The following is a 20,089-nucleotide window of genomic DNA, read 5'->3' on the forward strand; positions in this document are numbered from 1 at the left end:
TGGCTTGGTAAAATTCAATGTACACCTCTATTTAATTGGAGAAAACATAGTGCATTTCAATGCAAGCAAAGTTGGATGATGCTATTAATGTGTTCCAAAACAAAGAATGTTTTTTAGAAAGGCATTTGGAAAAGACACAGGCCTGTAGTGTCCCTTGAAAATGTCCTGGACATTATAAACAAGTCAAACAACTTTTAATTCTAACAGAGTCCACTGTATTTAAATATGAGTATTATGACCCGAAAACGTTATGATTAAGAGTTTTGCTTAAAATGCTGTCAAAATATCTCCGATAGCTATTATCTTATAATTTATATATTTTTTTTCTTTTTAAAATAATTCACAATTAGCTATTTTTACATGGAGATTAAAGCATTAGGGCTCTGAAAATGTATGACTTGACTTCATGTTTAGAAATATGCATTGTTCCCCCTGTGGTTGGAAAAAAAATCTGTTTGTACTAAAAAAAACAAAATCTTGTTTAATGTGTAGAGGATGGTTTTGTGCTTTACGTTGACTGTTTTTAGCAGCTCTCTATTATTTATGTCACATTTAGTCAGTCATACACAAACTACCTTTCACTCTTCATAAGACAGAATGTTTCAGCTCTGTTTATCTGCAAAAAATACCACGTAGAGCAGCGTTATTGTCATTGTTTTAACAATTGCAGCCATAGTGACTAAACCAGCAATGGGATTTTGAAACACATTCTGGGGCCCAATTTCGCTGCATTTGTACATTTAACAATGGCTTTTGAGCAAGTGGCCATGTTTTTTTCCTACTGTCCAACAAGAGGAAAACGGGAACGCAAAAAGGCGAAGATGACGTAACTAACCCGTGACTTATTAGTTCCGACCTCTGAGGCGAATGGAGCGCACCATAAGTCCTGGAGAACGGCTAAAAGTCCCTGCAATGGAAAAGGTGCTATTGAAATGCCCGTGTGCAACAAAAATGAACATTGTGAGCATTAGGATATACTGCTGATGACAACTCCACAGAATCAAACTTTCAACCATTATTGGGAGTTTATTGTTAAGTATTTGCAAAATGTCACATTTTAAAAGTCAGTGACAGATTCCTGCATATTTTTTCCCCGCTGTCGGACTTTATTTGGACCACAGCTGGTCAGGACGCTTGGCCGTGAAGTCTCAGGTGTTTATGAATTTTCTCCTCACAAAAACTCCAGTGACTACTGCAGCCAGTTTGAGCAATGCCTTTTCTTTTTTTTTTTATTTTGGCATCCTTGAAAACTACTCCATGAACGGCAGTTTCTGACTGAAGAATAAAGAAAAGATGTAAATATGAGTTGGCTGTCAGAGAAGGAAGGTACACAGATTTTAGAGTGGAAGCACAGAGCTGAGGAAATTGTTTTTAACACAGTCAATGTAATAATACGTTTGGGGTTTACCATATATATATGAATGTTTTTAGCAGTCTAACTGCTTGGAGTGATTAGCAGTACAAATCCCAGGTCTGTGGGATATGAAGGATATGAAGTGTGATTGGAATAAAAAGCTATGCACATTTAAGTGAAGTTACTCTAAAATGAATAGCTAAATTTAGAGTAAACAAAAAAAAAAAAAAAAAACAGCCAAAAAACAAAAAATAAATAAATCAAAAACAACACTCCTCAACCCTGTGCAGATGTTTCTTCTGCTCTTTTCCCCAGTTTTTCCAGTCGGCTTTTCCGCGTCTGTTTCTCTGGCAACCATTCAACACGTTCGGTGGAGCAGAAGAGCAAAACAAAACTCATACCAGCGCAAATTTACACACAGCACACTTAGAGGGAATGCAAAGACCCCGGCACCGACAGGAGAAAAACAAAAAGCAACTGCAGGTTTGTGTTTGTAGCAAACATCTGAGCTCAGCCGGGGAGACGAGAACATGAAAAATCAAAACAAGCTTGTTCTCCACAGGCCAACATTGTATACACTGGTGTACATGCCGAGTCAATGGATACCTTTTAACTTTTTGTGGGGATTTTTTTTTTGGTCTTTTAGTATAAAAACACGTATTGTTGTGCTCTTTTAAAAGGCTTTTAAAAGAGCAGCGTTTCTCTTTCGTCTGTCTGTATGTTTAACGTCGCACCAAAGCAGTTTATGTTTACATTATTTACAATCTCAACCATATTAAACCCGTGTACACAGGAAAACATATAATATAGAACGACATAGGAAGCTGAGACAAGTTGACACACCTGACTAAGAAAGGACACAAATACTAAAAAGTTTAATTGTGACTAAACAAATTCTATGATATGAAGGTGTACCATTAGTTGTATGTGTGGACTTAGAACAACTGAAGTTTACATTTAAAGTTGCACCATCTTTTAGAAATCATTAAACACTTTAGAAATATATATTGAAAGATAATCCTAGCAATATTTCTATATTAGAACCTTTCTACAAACAGAGGGATCAATTTTGCCTTGCAAAAGGGAATTTTAAAGGAGTTGCACCCAGACCATGAGGCCAAATGTCTCCTATAGGCTCCCATGTTGGTTATCGACCCGTTGTGCCTGTTTTTCAGCAGACTGTGGTGGTGGTTCCAAGTTTTAGGAAATAGAATCGGTTTTGCTTCTCTGGGAAAGTTTATTTGAGGTGTTAGAAAGAAGCCTCTGACAATAAAAAACAAACTGCAGCTCCAGAGCGGCCATCTTGGCAGTGAAGGAGTGGACCAGATATTTACCCTTGCTGAACTGCTGAAGAGGTCAGGGTAGTTTAGTGGTCCAGATTACATGTGTTCTGTGGATCTAGAAAAGGGTTATGAGTGCATCCCTGGAAGTATGAAATGCCTGGGTTGCTTTTAAGGGCTTTCTAGTCCTTCCTCATCCCAAACAAGAGTTCTGGCCACATTTTGGCACAAACTTGAGTTTGCTCCCGGTGAGGGATGGGCTTACCCAGGCCCGCCCCTTTGCACTGTTTCTATTTGTAGTGCTCAAAGATGGGGTCTTAAGATGTAGTTGTGAAGACAAGTATGTCCGGTTTAGGTAACCTCTGTCAGTGTGGCAATATAAATAACTACACAGGCTGGTTATGTCACATGTAAGTCGCCTTTCCTGGAAAATTGCAGTTTATGCTGCAGGATTATTTTAAAATGCAAAACATTTTGCAATGAAAAATTTATTCATGAGAGAACTTGTCGATATGGTATAAAATATATGACATTCCATATCTTAGATCAGTGTTTTTACTTGTATGTTGTCTTTTTAATCATTCATTATCAGAGCCGTCAACATTTTTTGATACTTAACGTAATTATTTTTCAAATTTTCATAAAAATTGATACAAGCACAACTATTTTCACCTTGAGCTGGTTGCAAACACAGAAACTCCTACCCTTTCCCTTTCTTGCAGAGGGGCCCCAGAAAAATCATGGCTGACAATAAAAGCAGTGAGCTTCTGCTGGAAGTTTAAAACACCATGGGAAGCAGTGGCAGCTTATCAATAACAAAAGCACAGAAAAAAAGTGTATACAGTAAAAAGAAATGAGATAATAAAAGTAAATATCACATGTATTCTCACATAAAATGTCAAACTTTTGATTTAGCTGCTTTCCCATGCTAATTTTTGGGTTTATTTGGAATTACATATGTTTTAATGGCGGGGGAAGACATATGACTGCGTCTGTATGTTTGTAACCTTGTGGTTGCCATGTGGCTTCATGCTGGTTTCTAATTGGTTACTCAGAAGATTATCTTCAGTGCGCAGCTCTCTGAATCTGTAGCCAACCAGCTCTTTTTGTGTCATTCTTCATCCAGTCAGATTAATTCCTAATATGTTTCAATCAAAGTCACATCCCTGGCAGCTCAGATGCGCAGGCGCAAATGTCACCTAAACATAAGGATAAAAACAAGTCAGACAACAAGAAGAAGACAGGAGAGAATGGTGGAGCAAAACAAAATGTGGTTGTTTATTTTTAAAATAATTTCACGAGGCTTTTGCTTCAAAAGAAAAGCGGATAAAGGAATTTAGACTGGGCTGACCAGGCTTAAAAAATCCACCAGCAGACAAGTGACCGTGGACAGGATTTTTAGTAGAGTTTAGTCCAATATCCAACGTCTGGTGACACTCTTGAAATTTTTTTATTACCAGCCGTCTCTGATGACATGTGCATCAAAAGGTAGTTTTTTTTTTAACCCTTAATCCAAAAACGAAAAAGCATTTTTTGGATGAATTTTTCCCATGAGGCAGAAAAACAGGAAAGTCAAACAACGAAGAATGCCAATAACAGCTCTGCTAGCACTGCAACACTACCGAATGTGTCTCAAAAACTGACACTAAAATTTAAGAGGGATTTAAAAAGGTCAGTAAGGCTCCTGTTTCTTGCAACAATCAAGTAGGAAGCATGCCAGAAGGCATTAACTGAAGTCATCTTTTTAAATACTAAATTACTGATAGACCCACTTCTGTTGTCTTGGTTTGAGTCGCCCTCCATCAACTACTCCACTGAAGGCAATTGTCTAATAAAGAGAGTGAGAATATTGTCATACTGTAATTAGTTATGCTTTTCTCCTCTTTATGAAGAACAATCCAGTGCTTTCTAAAACGGTTTCAGCAATATAAAAAATATAAAGTATTTAGATTTAGATAAAAAAAAGTATTTAGATTTTTTCTTAGTATTAGATTTAGTTTAAAATATTGGTATCATGACATATTCTCAGTGGAATATGTCAAATGGACAGTTGGACTGAAATATCTTGGCATAGTCGGGTCAACATAATCAGGTAAATGAAATAAGACATTTGCATGTTGTCGTTGAATTCAACAAACCCTTTTCTAATCCTAACCATAACCAAGTCTTTTTGGTCAGGTTTAAGTACGGTTTGAGAACAGTTCGGTGTTTCTCTAACTAACAGACATTGACAAATATCCTAATATTTGGTTAAGTTAATTTCAAATTGTCATACACAGTTTTCATAAGACTCTTATCATATATTCCTGCACAGATGTCCTTTACACACTGGTGCATACATGTAATGAAATGTGTTATCTTAACATGGTAAGGTTAAAAAATAACAGTAAAGATTATCAAAGAAAATATTTTATTTTTTTCTTCTGACCAATGCGGTACTTTGCGGCACATTTTTGACATGATAAAGGTAAATAGACGCTTGTAAAACACTTCTGCTTTTGCCTGTGTTTAAAACAGACCATTCTACCCTACATAGGAGGTTGGTGTCCTGTAATAAGGATTGAAAAGTTGCACATTGCCACAATAATGCCAATACTCAGGGATGTGATGATCAGAGAAAAATGTCGAAGGTTTTCAAGTTGAAATGTACAATGCATTCCAGAAAACATCCTCAGTTGGATTTTACATGTGGCCACCACCGTCTGAACTCTTAGCCAAACAATAAACCCAATTTGGATCCTTTTAGCACTTATTAAAGTTTTCCAAAATAAGAAAGCTGAATTCTTCCAGGTTTAATGGTCAAAATCTCATTAACAAATGCTTGGAAAACTACAAAACAAGCAAAACAAAACAGTCAAAACTTCTGCAAAGTGTATCTTTACATGACCTGTGAAGAATTTAGTTGGTATTAAAGGCTGAAGATCATAAGTGAACTTTGAAACACATTTGTAATGAAAAAAAAAAAATATATATATTTTGGTGCATTCTGAAGATAAGTGTCCAAGTTTTTAAAAAATTTGACCAATACAATTTAAACTCCACAGGATCACATGATTGCCAAGTCAAGCTTTAACACATACATTTCAACACAATATTTGATCCTAACAAAAAAATAAAATAAATCAAAGCCATGATACATGAAAGAAAATCTAGTCAGATGTGAACGTCTATAATCGAAGGTGGCTCAAGGTCTTTGCATTCGCACACAAGAAACGGTTTGTGAATTGAATAAAAACCAAACAAAAATCAGATCATATAGCTTGTTGATGCCAAATAAAGTTTGTCTGATGTGCTTCTTCTTGCCAAGAGTGCATTGACATAAGGCACAGGCACAGTTCCTCTCTTACAAAAGAGATGCTTTCTTATTTTTTAAGTTTTTCTTCTTTTTTTTTGTCAGTGCAAGAAACAAGTAGGGGGACCACCGCAGAGGTTCAGGCTGCCTATGTTTTATTTGTGATTTGAAATCGGCTGGGATAACTTTACTTCAGCATATTTTTCTACAACATGGTTAGGTTTCTATTATCATTGAAAGGACAGAAACACCTGCAAAGCTTTTTTTTGGGGGTGGGGGGGGGGGGTATATCTAAATGTCTAAATGAGATATTTAGTAATAATCACTTTGTCAGGACTTTAGCACCTAAGAGCATGATTTTGACATGCCATGTTAGCCAATTATTATTTTATCAATTGACTGATAAATAAATGAATGTAATTGATTTGGATTTTAATGCTTGTTTAAAAGAAGACAAAATAAAATATAATTTTTTTGGAAGCAACAAATCCAAATAGCAACAACATCATTACGTGTCTGTAAGAACACCAAATCTAGACGAGCCAGCAAGGAAACCAACTATTTCCTACATACTTATAAATCTGGGTCAATTAAAGCCAACTTTTTATTAGTTAGAATAAACAAAATGTTACTTAGTCCTTCAGCCAGAAAGGATAGTGATCATCTCGAGGTAAACCCGAGCTACCCAAAGATTAGTTTTCGGCTATAAAATGAAAATGGACATTATTAGAAACTGCATAAACAACCAAAAAACCAAGTTAGCGATCCAAATGTGGTACTGGATGACTGACGTTTTTGCATTTCACATATTATTTAAATTACAGTAGGCTATGTTCCCAGGGTACTGCAAAAAACCACTACAATGCATGTTCAAGCCCTTGTGTTCAATGACGTCAGGTTAAGATAAGAATAGTAACCATCGGCCGTCTATATTTTAGCATTTGGAATTAAGCTTGGTTTACTGAATACTGAGAAATCTGATTATTAATTAAGAGAATGAGAAGATAAAGAAAAACAGTAGGCCTGTTGTCATGGGTGAATCACCCTAGTGATTCTGGCACTGACATGCTCCAGGTAGAAGGGGAACAAATCAATGTCTGTATGGTAGATCTTGGGGGAATTTCCTCTCCATGTCTGCCAGGAGAAACCACTTTCTGGTATTGTATTTTAAGTGTTTGCGGTGTCCGTTTGCTTTTATCAAATAGCTTTGTGATGTGAGTTATTTAGAGCCGAGTCAGTACATTACAAACATCAACCTTATTAATAGTTGTCTCTGTCAAGTTCTTTCAACAGGAGAGAGCAAAAGGTGCCACTTTGTCCTTCTGTATTAAAAAGTTGTTAAAATGTGTAACTTTTAGAGTCTTATAGAAGTGAGGGACAACAAATATATTCACACTGAACTTTTGGCACCTGTCAGAGACCTTAAAGCAGACTCGTGCTTATTGACTGTTTAAACACATCAGTTGAACCCAAGGTTAAAGTGTTTTTGATTGAAAAATGATGTCTATTTGTTTGTCCGTTGGCTCCGGCAGTCACTGTATTCGCCATGGATCAGTCCTAGAGGCAGACAGTGTTTGCACATTGGTCTGCTCCGAGTGTCAGTTTTCCCCCAATATTTTATATATAGTTTTACAAAAACCTAGAGTAGTAGTCCTAGAGGCAGAAGTTGTTGCTGATCTGGCAGGTGGATCCGGCGCCAGCCAGGGACAGGAAAAGTCTCCCGTTAGGACAAACGCAAACTTCGTAGACAGTCTGCCTAGTCCCCGAGGATGAGGAGCTGGTGGAGGCCTTTCCCTCTGGCAGCCTCAGCAGACGGATCCTCTGAGCATCAAGAGCGATCTGAGGTGGACGGAGAGAAAACTGGTGAGACTTTAGAATATGGTTTGGGCATCAGAAACACTCGATTAACAGAGTTTTGTAGCATAGTTTCAGTTCCAGTCAGAGGTTTGCACACACCTAAAGGGACAGTGTTTAACTAAGTTGGCTTTTAATTAGCAAAAATCAAGTATTGCTTTCAGAAATACATATTCTGGTAAAGTCTAATAATATCACATAACAAAAGGAAAGCGTTTTCATAGCTTAGAATTAGTTTATAAATACATTGGTGACTGTGCACCCACTTAGAGGCGCCATGTTGCGTTGGCATTTCTGATTTCAGTAACCGAAAGGCGACAAACTTGTCACCCTTACGCGTCTTAACTATCTGTCTTCTATGTGAAGACATGCTGTCGGTGGAAGGGGAGTATAAAACAAGTGAAGACGACTGTAGAGCTTCCTCTTTGCCGTTTGAAATTAAGGACCATCCATACTCTTTGCCCAGCTAGAAGGAAGAGAAAGTAACCAAGAAAAAAAAAGAAGTACTAACCGGGAGAAAACGAGAGTCTGTATCGGTGCAGCTATTATTACCAGGTCGAGATAATTTATGAGGGAGTGGGGATTCAAAATGGATGTGGAGGTTGCAGGCTTTCTGCTGAACAGCAGGTTAGTTAATTCTATATAACAGTGAAGTTTATGTTAGAGTTATGTTAGAAACAGGGCAGTGTAGTCTAGCAGCTACTCTGTCCTACTGGCAGAGATGGCTAGTTTGTTTGTCTTGTCTCCCTTTCAGGGAGTATGTGTGTATGCGGAGGGGCAGAGTGATATTCCCAAATAAGCGACTACACGTTCAGAAATGTGCCCAAAAAAACAAGACTTACGGAGTTTACAAGCGACTTTAGAAAAAAAAAAAACAAGTGGACTTGACAACAGTGCCAAAAACTATTACTCTGGCTATTAGCTATCTGCAGTAGCTTGGTATCAAATACATAAAGGAAAAGGTCTGTTCATCCTGAAAGTAGTAAATACATTATGTATTCACAAAATAGGAGGTTAAAAATCGTTTTCTGTGGGAGTTGTAGGTCTATAAAAACTCCAGGTCTGACCAATCCATGCCCCTCGGTCCGAAGGACTTGGATTAGAGTTTTGTTCCCCGCTGTCCTTCAGGTTCCGGGGGTATCACCTTATCTATTGGTTGTCCCACATGCCAAATATTCTGATGCGCTCACGTAATGTCAAGTGTTCTTGCTCATTCCTTCATGGTCTCCGCTTGCTGCGCAGGCGCACTTCTAGTGTTTATGTATCCGGTTAGCTTAGCAGCTAGCTTAGCAGTTAGCTTAGCGGTTAGCTGTTCATTGTAGCTCCGCTGCTTTCACTGCAGACTTTGAACATGGCTGAGAATCGCATGAAGCAAACTGCGTTCATGTTTACGAGAAGAAGAGGAAGGACTCAGTAGAAAGAAATAAGACCAGAGTGGATTTGGGAGATGTTTAAGACGTGATCCCCCTGAAGAGCGGAAGAGCGAGGTAAGCTGGTCTTGCGCATCCACAGTTATTTAAAAAGGGACTTGGGGAAACTTCTGGAAAAATCCGACCCTAGCTTTAACGGCGAGGTCGTTTGTAAATAATTTGGCACACTATTAGATGGTGCCCCAGTGTGTAAATCTTACACTGAGGCTGTAAATATGTATTGTATTTATAAATCACAGTTATAGTTTGTTGTGTATAACAATTCCACCTTCAAACAAGTAAGGTCCAAAAGAATGACCAAAATCCTCAAATTCATATCAGAATTGCGTACATGATGAGTTGATTGAAACTTACAACGGAAACAGTATTATCCTCTGAAAGGCCAAGAAACAAGCAAACACAAGTTTATCATAGACAATACACCTTATTCCCAGTTTAAAACAAATACTGGGGAGGATATGTACATGATTAATAACAAGCTGGGCTTGAAACCCACATTGTTTCACTGCAGAGTAATAAGGATACGAGCCGATGACATCTTTACGGACAATTCTCTTGTCCTCTGGATTACGGCATTACTGGGGTAGCTATATTTAGTTAAACAGTGAAATATTAGAGGAATTCATGAAACAGGGGAACCAGTATAGATGAGAGGTAAAAGTATTTAAACTTTTTTAAAGACAGGACAAGTCATATGGGATTAATGTCAGAAACGGACTCCACCTGGTTAAATATTTGCAGGACCAATTGGAAATCTGTGCAACTAAATTTGATCTGAGAGGCAAAAGGAAATTAGAAAAAGATATTTTCATGTTGTGCGCTTTGTGATGACCATAATGTTTCATTAATCATTCTTTAACTGGCATGAATTCCAATTTAATGTTTAGTATAACTGGTTTAACAAATTTCTGCCTTATGCCATTATACCACCAAGCTCATACAGTATGTTGGCCCATTCAGGTAAATTTTTTTTACAGAGAAAAGACAGCAGGCGATTTACACAACAATGTCAGAAAAAAATATGCAATATGCATGATTGTACAGCAACATCTCGGAGTAGCTATGGCGTGTGCTTGTGTACCTTAGCATCTGAAAAACTAATGATAATCAGATAAGAAATGCAATTTTCTGTTATACTGAGGAAAATACAGCAGCCGATTTGCACAATGAAGTGAGAAAAATATACAATATGCACGAATGTCACAAGTTTTCATTCCTTTTTTCCTCCCTTTCTTCATGTGTTCAATATTTTCCCTCTAATTAGTCCAACAAGTGTGGGTGGATTGCTATTGACGTGGGGAGAATTTCATGTCAGTTGCATCTTTACAAATATGTTTAATTGGAAAATGGATGATGTGGTCAATGCATATATTGGTATATATAAACAAAAAACAAACTTCTTTTACTCGGTATCGTTACATTGGCTCACTCTCCTGAATTTATTTGCTATTTTGGTATTTTCTGAATTGCGCTGGAGTGTGCTGCCCTCGGGCTAAGGCCGACAATAAAGAAAGATCAATAACCGTGATTCACAGAAGCGTGTTTAAATTTTAACGAATATTTGTTGGATAAAAATCCAAAAACAGTCAGTCCGAAAAATCGCCTGCAGTTTACTGCTGGTTATTTCTCCAGAGCAAAAACAGAAAAAGAAAAAAACAATCTAGTTTGCTCTGCTCCCCTCCCTTTACAAACACATTTTCTCATAACTCATTTTATCTCCCTCATTGATTGGAACAAAATATCTTTCTCTCTCCGTGTTGTAAAAAAAAATAAAAAAAAATAACCCACCACGGCATGAATCCAATCTCTCTTCCCTGTCCTCCTCCTCGTTCTCCTGGGGCTCGTGCCAGACCGGTGTTTTACTGGCCACAGAGAGGAGGAGCTCTCCAGCCGTAAAAAAGAGGAGGTAAAGGAGCCATTACCAGGAGCTCCGGGGAGGCATCGTCACCAAATGACCTGGAACCCTTTTTAAAGCTGATTCTCAGCTGGCTTCCTCAGACAGCTGCTGCTGAACAAACCTTTCCACCACGAGGGGCAGATAGACCAGGACTCCCTGGGAATTTGTGGGTCCAGAAGGGTAAGGGTACACATAGATAAGCTTTGTGAAGCATTAATCTAACCAGAATATTTCATTGTTAACGAACAAAGCTATTCTTTTTTTTTTTTTTACGATCTCCCACTTAATGTTTGTTTTCACATAGAAAAGTGTAAATTATATATCATGTCGCAAACACATGAACAAGGAGAAATAGACATCCCTCTTAAATCTAAAAATTTACATGAAAGGGATTGACTTAACATTTGTCAATAAATCAGATTTAAAATGTAAATTCCCTTTATAGACTTGCAAATTTAAGACAGATAATTTTTTTTAATCTACTTGACTGGCAACTTTTTTAGTTGTTTCATCTACTTGACAAGGAACACACAATGGAATTTAATTATATCCCACACTGCAAAAAGGGAACTAAAAGTGAGTGAAATGTTCTTGAAATTAGTGTATTTTTCTTTGATCTGAGCAGGTAAATAAGATTGTCTGCCAATGAAATAAGATTTTTGCACTTAAAATAGGAACAATTCATCTTCATCATCTTATTTTGAGTGCAGGATGTCTAATTATTTTATTTTGGGGGTAGAAATACTAATTCCATTGGCAAATAGTCTTATTTAGCTGCTCAAACCAAGAAAGAAATACTAATTTCAAGAAAATTTTACTTACTTTTAGTTCCCATTTAGCAGTGCATTTTATGTTTGTTTCATTGCAATGGCATTTTTAATGTTTAAAATGTTTTTATGTGTTTTGTACAGCACTTTGGTCCCTTTGGTAATTTAAAGTGTTCTATAAATAAAGTTGGATTGGATGGATGAACAAACGGACACATGGCTATTCATCTGTTTTTGGTAGAGAAATGTTTGATCTGTAGATCGTAAATACTCCCATCCATTCATTGGGAAAAGGTCAATTATAGAAGAAACTTTTGTATTTATAATTTTAAAGTTGGCTAAAAAGAATTCACTGGGAAAATATGAAAGTTTGGTGGTAAAAATGTTTATCAACCCTGAAAACATATTTTTCATTTTACATCAAAACCTTTAGCCCTGTTGTTTTAGTTGTCTCTTTGTGTCAGTCTGTGTAAAAAACATCCCGATTAGACACAAACTTTACCTTTTTGTCAGTGATTTGATTACTATGTTTAGCCTCAGTCTAGATGCACAGTCTATTTAAATATGGGAGATGCTTAGAAACACTTGTTCTAACAGACTCTGTCTATAGAGCTCACATTTATCTAAGGAAGACACGGACACGTGCTCGGCTGCCCGTTAATGAGCAACCTCGCAACGTTTCTGATAATTTCAGTATCTGCCCATGTGGCCCGTCGCTGGCTAATAACCAAAACCTCTCTTTAATTGCGGTGGCAGCTCCCGAGGACATGGAGGCTTCGGTGTAAGACAGAGGTTTGACAAATGGACATTTGCAGGACTAATGGAGTGTGAGAGCGCCGTTCTAATTATATGCTCTGTTCACAGTAAGTTCCACATTTCATCTCTGAGCACACGTCCGTGAAAGCAGCGAGAAGCCGCGTGTGCAGGCGAGGCCTTGGAGCGCCGCTGCTTCTGCTTTTAATTGGACCAAACCGGATCCAGGGTCACCTTCATAACCTCCGCCGCTCCCGTTCGTCTCATATCAGCAGCCTGTTTCTAGTGCAGCAAACTGTTTTTTGTGGGGAAACTTTTAAATACTTTCTTCCCCCTAATCCTATTGCGTTGATTTCAACAGATCTGACACGTGAAGACTGCTGCGGTGTACAGGGGGGAAATCCTTTTATCAGCACAGCAGCCGACCGTGATGAACGCCACGGCTGATGGGCGTAACGAATCGCTGGATGGTTGGAGGAACTTAGGAACACAAAGAAAAGGCGATGGGCGGATGACCCAAAATAGGAGAGAGAAATGATAAAGAAGCAGCAGCAGCAGCGTTAAAGACAGAAACAGGAAAAGATCGAGTGAAAATGCATAGCTGTTAGGAGATGAAAGGCTCAGCTTTGTTACACTGGCCTTGTTCAGCGAGGGAGGAAGGCAAAGAGAAAGCAATCAACTTCTGCTCCCAGTTTTCCTGCTTTTGTTCGCTCCTGGTGGACGGCCAGCATGCGGGAAAATTGCCAGTGGCCATCTTAATAATGTCGGTCCATGCTGGCTCAGAGAGTTAAACATTGTTTGTGATGTTTGCTAAAAATAAGTTTGGACAGAAGGAATATTAAACTGAGCTGGAGCCAGAAGACAAGGACAGTTAATTTCTCCGCTTGCTGCAAACAGAGTGGGAGGTTTTTCTATCAATAGAAAGCCAAACCTAGAGGTGATTCTTTTGCTCGGCTCCTGGATTTGATGATCAAAGCATCAGAGTACCATCAAAGTAAACAATTAGGACACCAACGTTCAGTTCCAAATGAAGAAATGTTCACATATCGATGTGATTTATCCATCTCTGGACTACAGAGTCACGCGTTAATCCCAGTTTTACTCATTAAACTAAAACAACGTTGTGTATTCTAACCAAGTGCACTGCCTTCCTAACAGCTGGCGTTTTTCCCCCTTTGGCTGAAAGAACCTCAATGAGACGGTTCTCGTATCCAACTATCAGTCTGAGTAAACTTTGCCCCACTCCTCAATTTCAGTTGTGAGAAATAAGCATTTTATCCATTCTGGTGTACCAGTAATTTTATACTGATGTGTCCAAATAACACCGTTCCAGAAGTCCTTTTTTGTCTATTTTCTCTTTCTCTTGACCCTGCACACTTCCCATAGAGGTAAATGTGTTCAGCCGCTTCCCGATCGTGCATGTTGCAGCAGATAGAGTCTCTTGTAAGTCCTCTGATGACATGGTAGCGTTTCCACAAAGTTCTTTTAGCATCCTGCGGTGGGTTTTTAGTGTGAACATGCTGCCACAAGCAGACCAGGACATGTCAGCAGATGTTTTTAATGGCCTCCAACTTGTAGACTGTTATCTATAACGCAGAATGACGTTGAGATCTGTTTAATTCCATTGCCAACCCAATTAGCTGCTCCAATCACCATCCTGAAGGCCTCAGACAGGTCTTTCTCTAACATCATGGTGTTCACCATCACGTCAGTCTGGATCACACCAAACTAGCAGAGTTAGGCTTCTTCAAAACCAATATGCTGGATAAAAACGTTCTCATGCACCTGATTTTAATGGTTAGCAGTGAGTTGTCCCAATTTAATGCTCAAGAATTCCATTATTATTATTATTATTATTTACATTTTACAGAGAGATTTAAAAAGGTTGTTACATCAGTTTTTGTGGTTTATTTATATTACTTTCAATTTCTCAGAGTTGTTAAAATAGGAATGATGATGAAATAGAGGGCAGCCCTTACTTAACAGTCTAGGCATCAAGCTTTAGATCTCTCCTTCTAGCATGATACCACATGTGTAAAAAAATAAATAAAAACATGATGCAAATATAGTCAAACACAGAGAGAAACCAAAGCAAGTCGCCTTCAAAGTAAAAGCTATTTTATAAAACGGTTTTAAGTGACCACTGTGGCCCAGTATACGACTTAATTCAAAACTCCCGGGTCTGGTTTAAAGAAAGGGATGTCTGGAACTTCACTCCTCAACCTGCTTACAGCTCAGCCTGACTTGTGAAAGGGAATGAAAAAAAGACAGAACTATGAAAGTTTGATCTAAAAACACATCTATTTATTCACACAAAGCCGTAGGTCTCGTTTGGTTGCAAGAAGGGGTTGCATTAAACTAAAGGAGGTTAGACACAGCTCTAAAATAAGTAGAAAACACCTGGTGTTGTTGTTTCTTTAAGAAATTCCATCTTGTATAGAAAGAGCTTCTTCAGGTCTTCAGTCTAGGTTTTAGTCCCAAGAATCACTGGAAAATCAGTGAAATAGAGCTGTTAAGGCCACAAGTCAGTGGCCCTCTCCTCTAAGTAAAAGATTTGGGCTGCTGTCGCTTGGGGATTTAAACGTCCCAAACATCCTCAACATATGAGCTGTTTTGTTCACGTCTCAAGGCGTGACTGGCTGCAGAACCACCTGTATACTATATATAGTATATATAGAAAACTCAAGGTCTCTATATAATACCAAACAGAGTAAACATTGGTGACCTTAAAGCAGCACCGTGTACGTTTTGACCCAAGCATTAGCTTAATTAGAGATATATTAAATTATTTTTTAGGCCAATATACAGTAAGGATTTTCAGTTCAGGCTGCCCATCTCAAAAACTCAACAATGTAACTTGAGAGGAGCTAAGCTTACATGCTTCTTCTTTTCTCATACTCAAGTAAAAGTTTGTCATGGCCATGGTTATTACAAAATTCAGTAAATATAGTTCACAAACCTGCATGTCAGGTTTACTCTGTTGAATTTCCTGCATCCTTTCATAATCAGATGATTGAGCCTGTAAATCTGTAAATTACAGGTCTAGCGCCCCCTGGTGGCTAAAAGTTACACGGTGCTGCCAATCAGTGACCTTAATTGCCCTGTTAGTGTGATTGTTCTGACTGTAACTTATAGGCCTGTTGTTTCCAACCACGCTGCGAAATGAAGACGTCTCTTCAAGAACCAAGAGAAGAAGTCCAGCTGTCGCGTATAAAGCATTTCAGATCACCATGTCCTGAATAGACTTGACGGCGCCTGGCAATCAGTTTTGGAGCCTCGGCCTTTTCTGACCAATCAGTGACCGAAATTTGTCCCAAAGTGAAATATGTCCCAAAGTATTATTGGTAAAAAATAAATAAAAAATGTTGTCAGTTGGGAAATTACAATTCAGACGTGTTATCCTAAACGTTTAGAAGGTGGAATACAATTTGTTCCTTTCCCAAAACCTAAAACGAGTCTAGAAAATTGTAAAAGATGGATAAAAGCATGCAGCTGGCCACATGAGCAGCTCAACACAACAGCGATCGAAGATCCGAAGGTAACTCAAGTTTTGCTCATAATTACATTGCATACTTAAAGGTTAAATTAAAGGGTAATGCTTGTGTATGTTAGAACTTCTGGTTGCATAAACTAAATTTTTGTCAGCTTCGATCAGTTAACAGGACTCAGACTTCGCACAAAGTGTTTAACAGGCAGTATAAAGTAAAATTTCCACTCCTTAATTCTGTAAGTTCTTTCCATGGACAGGTCGATGTCAGGATGAAAACATTTACTGCAGTCTGCAGTAAATGTTTTGAGTTACTAATATATATATTTTAATTTGTGTAATTAAACTTGGGCTTCACCGTCAATTCTGTCTGTGGTTACCTTGAAATAAGTTTACGGACTAGATGTGCAACTCGTTTGAAAATATTTTTTCAGTCTTTTTCTCCTTACTGTTGGAAGATACAGCAACGATGCCCCACCACAAGCCTCCGTTAACACTTTGAGCGTTACCATCACTGCCAGTACAACGTCTTTGTTAACGAGAGTAGATTTATCAGGGGTACGCCACGATCTTGGCGAGGCGATCTTACAGTTGCCGTCATGTCAATTGTCAAGAATCTATGACAGCGCACTAAGAGGAAGCTGTTTCAGCAGCATACTGCAGGGAGCTACACTGAAAAATCCCTTAATTTATCACTTTTGATGAGTTTTTTTTTATGCGGTTGATGATATTTAGCATCCAAGTAGCGCGACAGTCAGCGTGGGAGTTGACCCACCTCTCCGTCTTTGGACTCCAGCCGCAGCTCGTTCCTGCAGATGGCCTGGATGTCTCCAGCCTCGGCCAGGATCTGGATTCCTTTCGGCGCCTCCATCAGTAACGAGCGAGTGGGAGACTCCAATCTGGAAGAACACAGTTACGTTAGAGATCCAGACCCCTGATATCTGGACGGGTTCAAGCTCGTCTCCCTGTAACCACCTTTGTGATGCAGAACAGCCCAAACCGAGTTTTTTGTTACATCGCTCAGACCCATTGTAGCAGCAGATTCCAGCTTTCACTACACTGATGACTACAGGCTCTTACAAAAGTATTCACACTCCTTAAATATTTTATACATTTCGTCACATTAAAACAACAATCTTTAATGTTTTTTATTTATGTTATAGCGCAACATAAAGCTGTGCATATCAGTGAACTGGAAGGAAAATCCTACATGTTTTTCTCAACTTATTTTAAATAAAAATGCAAAGTATTCAACCCCTTTTACTCTGACTCCCCCAAATAAAATCCGGTGCAACAAGTTGCACTGATGATGCATTATGGTTCATAGTTTTTATTTTAAACAGCCGTTGGATGTAAAATAAATAAATAAATAAAATAAAATAAAAATAAAGGTGCTTACATAAATAAACTTTGATTTAATTAGCTGGCTTCAGAGCACACATAATTACAAAAGAGAGCCCAAAGTCAGTGGCTCAATGTATTTTATTGGAATTTTAGAGGAAAAAACACTAAATAATGCATAATAACGAAATATTTGGAAATTGGTGGTTTTTATAATTATCTAATGTGGATTTGTATTTATTTCCTTGAATCAACACTTTGTAGAACCACCTTTGGCTGCATTGACACCTGCGAGTGTTACAGGTTATGTCAGTTTTGCACATTTAGAAAACAAAATTTATGCCTATTCTTCAGATAATAGCTCTGACTCAGTCAGAATAGCAGAGAGCATCTGTTAACATCAATTCTCCAGTCTTGCCATGATTCTCAATTCGATTAAACTTGTTATTTGTGACGAGGCTATTTAAACAAAAGTATTTGATCCGATCTAAATCTTTCAATTTGAACTGTATGTTAAGGGTCATTCTTTTGGAGGAAGGTGACCCTCTGCGTCATGCCTCTCATAGTGGACAACTATTTTATGTGTATGTATCAGAATAATAGAGACAAAGGCATCACACGATTGGTCAGATTGTCAATAAATTTTAGAAACGATGTTCATGTTCCTTCTTTATCACAATTATGTTACATAATTGTTTTGGTTTTGCTGTAGCAAACAAAATCACAGCAAAAAAATACATGTAGGTTTGTTGTAAAGCGAAAAGTAATGGGGAAAAAGTTAAAGGGATGCACACATCTGCCTGGCTCTGTACAACCTAAACCTCTGAGGACCCGATCCCACTTCAACCCTTTCAGTTTGTGAACCGATTGAAGCAGAAGCAGGCGAACATGAGAGCCGTGTAAACCGAAGTGGACCTGACACCTGACCACCACCCAAGTGAAGCAGCAGTCAGAGATTTGTGTTTGCGGATCAAGAACCGTCTCACTTCTCGTGTCATCGCAACAGAACCGCTTGCAGCAACGATCCAGAAACACGTCCGAATGTTTCCGTAGATTCAGACGTGAACTTGGATCATCTGTCACTGCTGTGGTCGGGAATAAGAGCTGTTCACACTGTGTCACACCAGAGCTCTGATATCACTAATGTCACACAAACTGCATTCAGCTCTTTTTCTGAGTTTTAGTCTTGCAGACAAAAGGAGATAAATAAACTAGATACATTTTTACCTTTCAGCAAGATGCAATGAACCAGACCCATCATCCCAAGTGTTTGTAAGCAGGAATTAAACGTTAACATAAAATGTTTTGGATCATTTCAAAACGGGGTCATTGGAAGGCCAGTTAATGTAGAACCAACTGTGCCTAAAAGAACTGAAACATGAGGACATTAGAAAAAACCAAGTAGTGAATGTAAAAGTTTCTTTTTATTCAGGATTTTCTAAACACACAGGCTCAAATACGGCTGTGTTTCAGTAAATTACAATGTTATTGAAAAGTGAAATCACAAAGCGAAACAAAGATTTAGGACATACAGTGTATTTCAATGACACATCATATTAAAGATTTTTAACACACAAATGAAATGTAATGATTTACACAATCACGGAGAAGATGATTGAGTTGAGTGTTGCTCGGCAGACATTCTTCGTCAACCTCCAAAACAAGGTTAAACCAAGAAAGAAGCTGTGGTCCAGTATTCAGGCTAAATGTTGGAGGCTGGCTGGGAGGAGAAAGCGTGTTTGAAAAAGATGCACCAGGAACAAGTTTGTCTGCTTCCTTCAACAGGTGAGGGAAGACAAATTCAAGAGTTTGGGGAAGATTCACGAGTCATGAGCTGCAGCTGGAGTCAGAGTTTCAAGAGTCATCAAACACTGACATATCCTGGACCGGGGGTACAAATGTTGCATTCCTCATGTTGGGACACTCCTGAACCAGAGACAAAGGACTGGACTTCTGCTCTGTGGTCCAAAGTCCTCTTTTCTGTTGAAGGATCATTTCGTATGGAAATCAAGATCCCAGAGTTTGGAGGAAAGGTGGAGAGCCTCAGAACCCACGTTGTTTCCACAGTCAGTGATGAAAAACGGCGCCATGTCATCTCCTGGTTCTGGTCCACTGGGTTTTCTGAAGTCCAGAGTCAACGGAGCCATCCACCAGGAGATCTGAAGAGGCCTTCATGCTTCCTTCGGCTGACAAGCTGTTCGGAGATGCTGGTTTGGTTCCAGCAGGACTTGGTACCAGCCCACAGTGCCAACGCTACCAAAAGCTGGTTCAGTGACTGTAATCTAGCCTGACCAGAACCCCGTGGAGAATCTATGGGATGTTGTCAAGAGGAGGATGAGAGACAGCAGGCCCAACAACGCAGATGACCTGAAGGCCGCTATTAAAGCAATCTGGGCTTCCTGAACACCTCAGCAGAACCGCAGGCTGATCGCCTCCAGGCCCCGCCGCATCGAGGCAGTAATTCATGCAAAAGGAGCCCAGACCATGTATGGAGTGCATAGAAAGGTACAATCAGCTAAAATAACAGAACTAAATGCTTGAAAGATACAGTATCTCTCTCAGTTTCACATTTCCCATTGAATTACTGAAAAACTCACTTTTTTGATGATATTCTAACTCATAAATTTATATGTA

At 38.7% G+C, this 20,089-nt stretch overlaps 1 protein-coding gene across 2 annotated transcripts in view; it reads right to left on the minus strand.

Moving 5' to 3' along the window:
• Nucleotides 1-3,888: 3,888 nt before the first annotated feature.
• The window catches only part of sgcd (sarcoglycan, delta (dystrophin-associated glycoprotein)), a 224,883-nt gene continuing 208,682 nt past the window's right edge, over nt 3,889-20,089 (minus strand). For both annotated transcript variants that reach the window (XM_012873406.3, XM_021321974.2), the window contains exons 7-8: nt 16,890-17,013; nt 3,889-7,765 (exon numbers count right to left, since the gene is read on the minus strand). In XM_012873406.3, the coding sequence (XP_012728860.2) occupies nt 7,580-7,765; nt 16,890-17,013 (310 nt within the window). In that variant the 3' untranslated portion in view covers nt 3,889-7,579. The remainder of the gene's footprint in view (nt 7,766-16,889; nt 17,014-20,089) is intronic.

Source organism: Fundulus heteroclitus, chromosome 11 (assembly GCF_011125445.2).
Source record: "Fundulus heteroclitus isolate FHET01 chromosome 11, MU-UCD_Fhet_4.1, whole genome shotgun sequence".
NCBI classification, from domain to species: Eukaryota; Metazoa; Chordata; class Actinopteri; order Cyprinodontiformes; family Fundulidae; genus Fundulus; species Fundulus heteroclitus.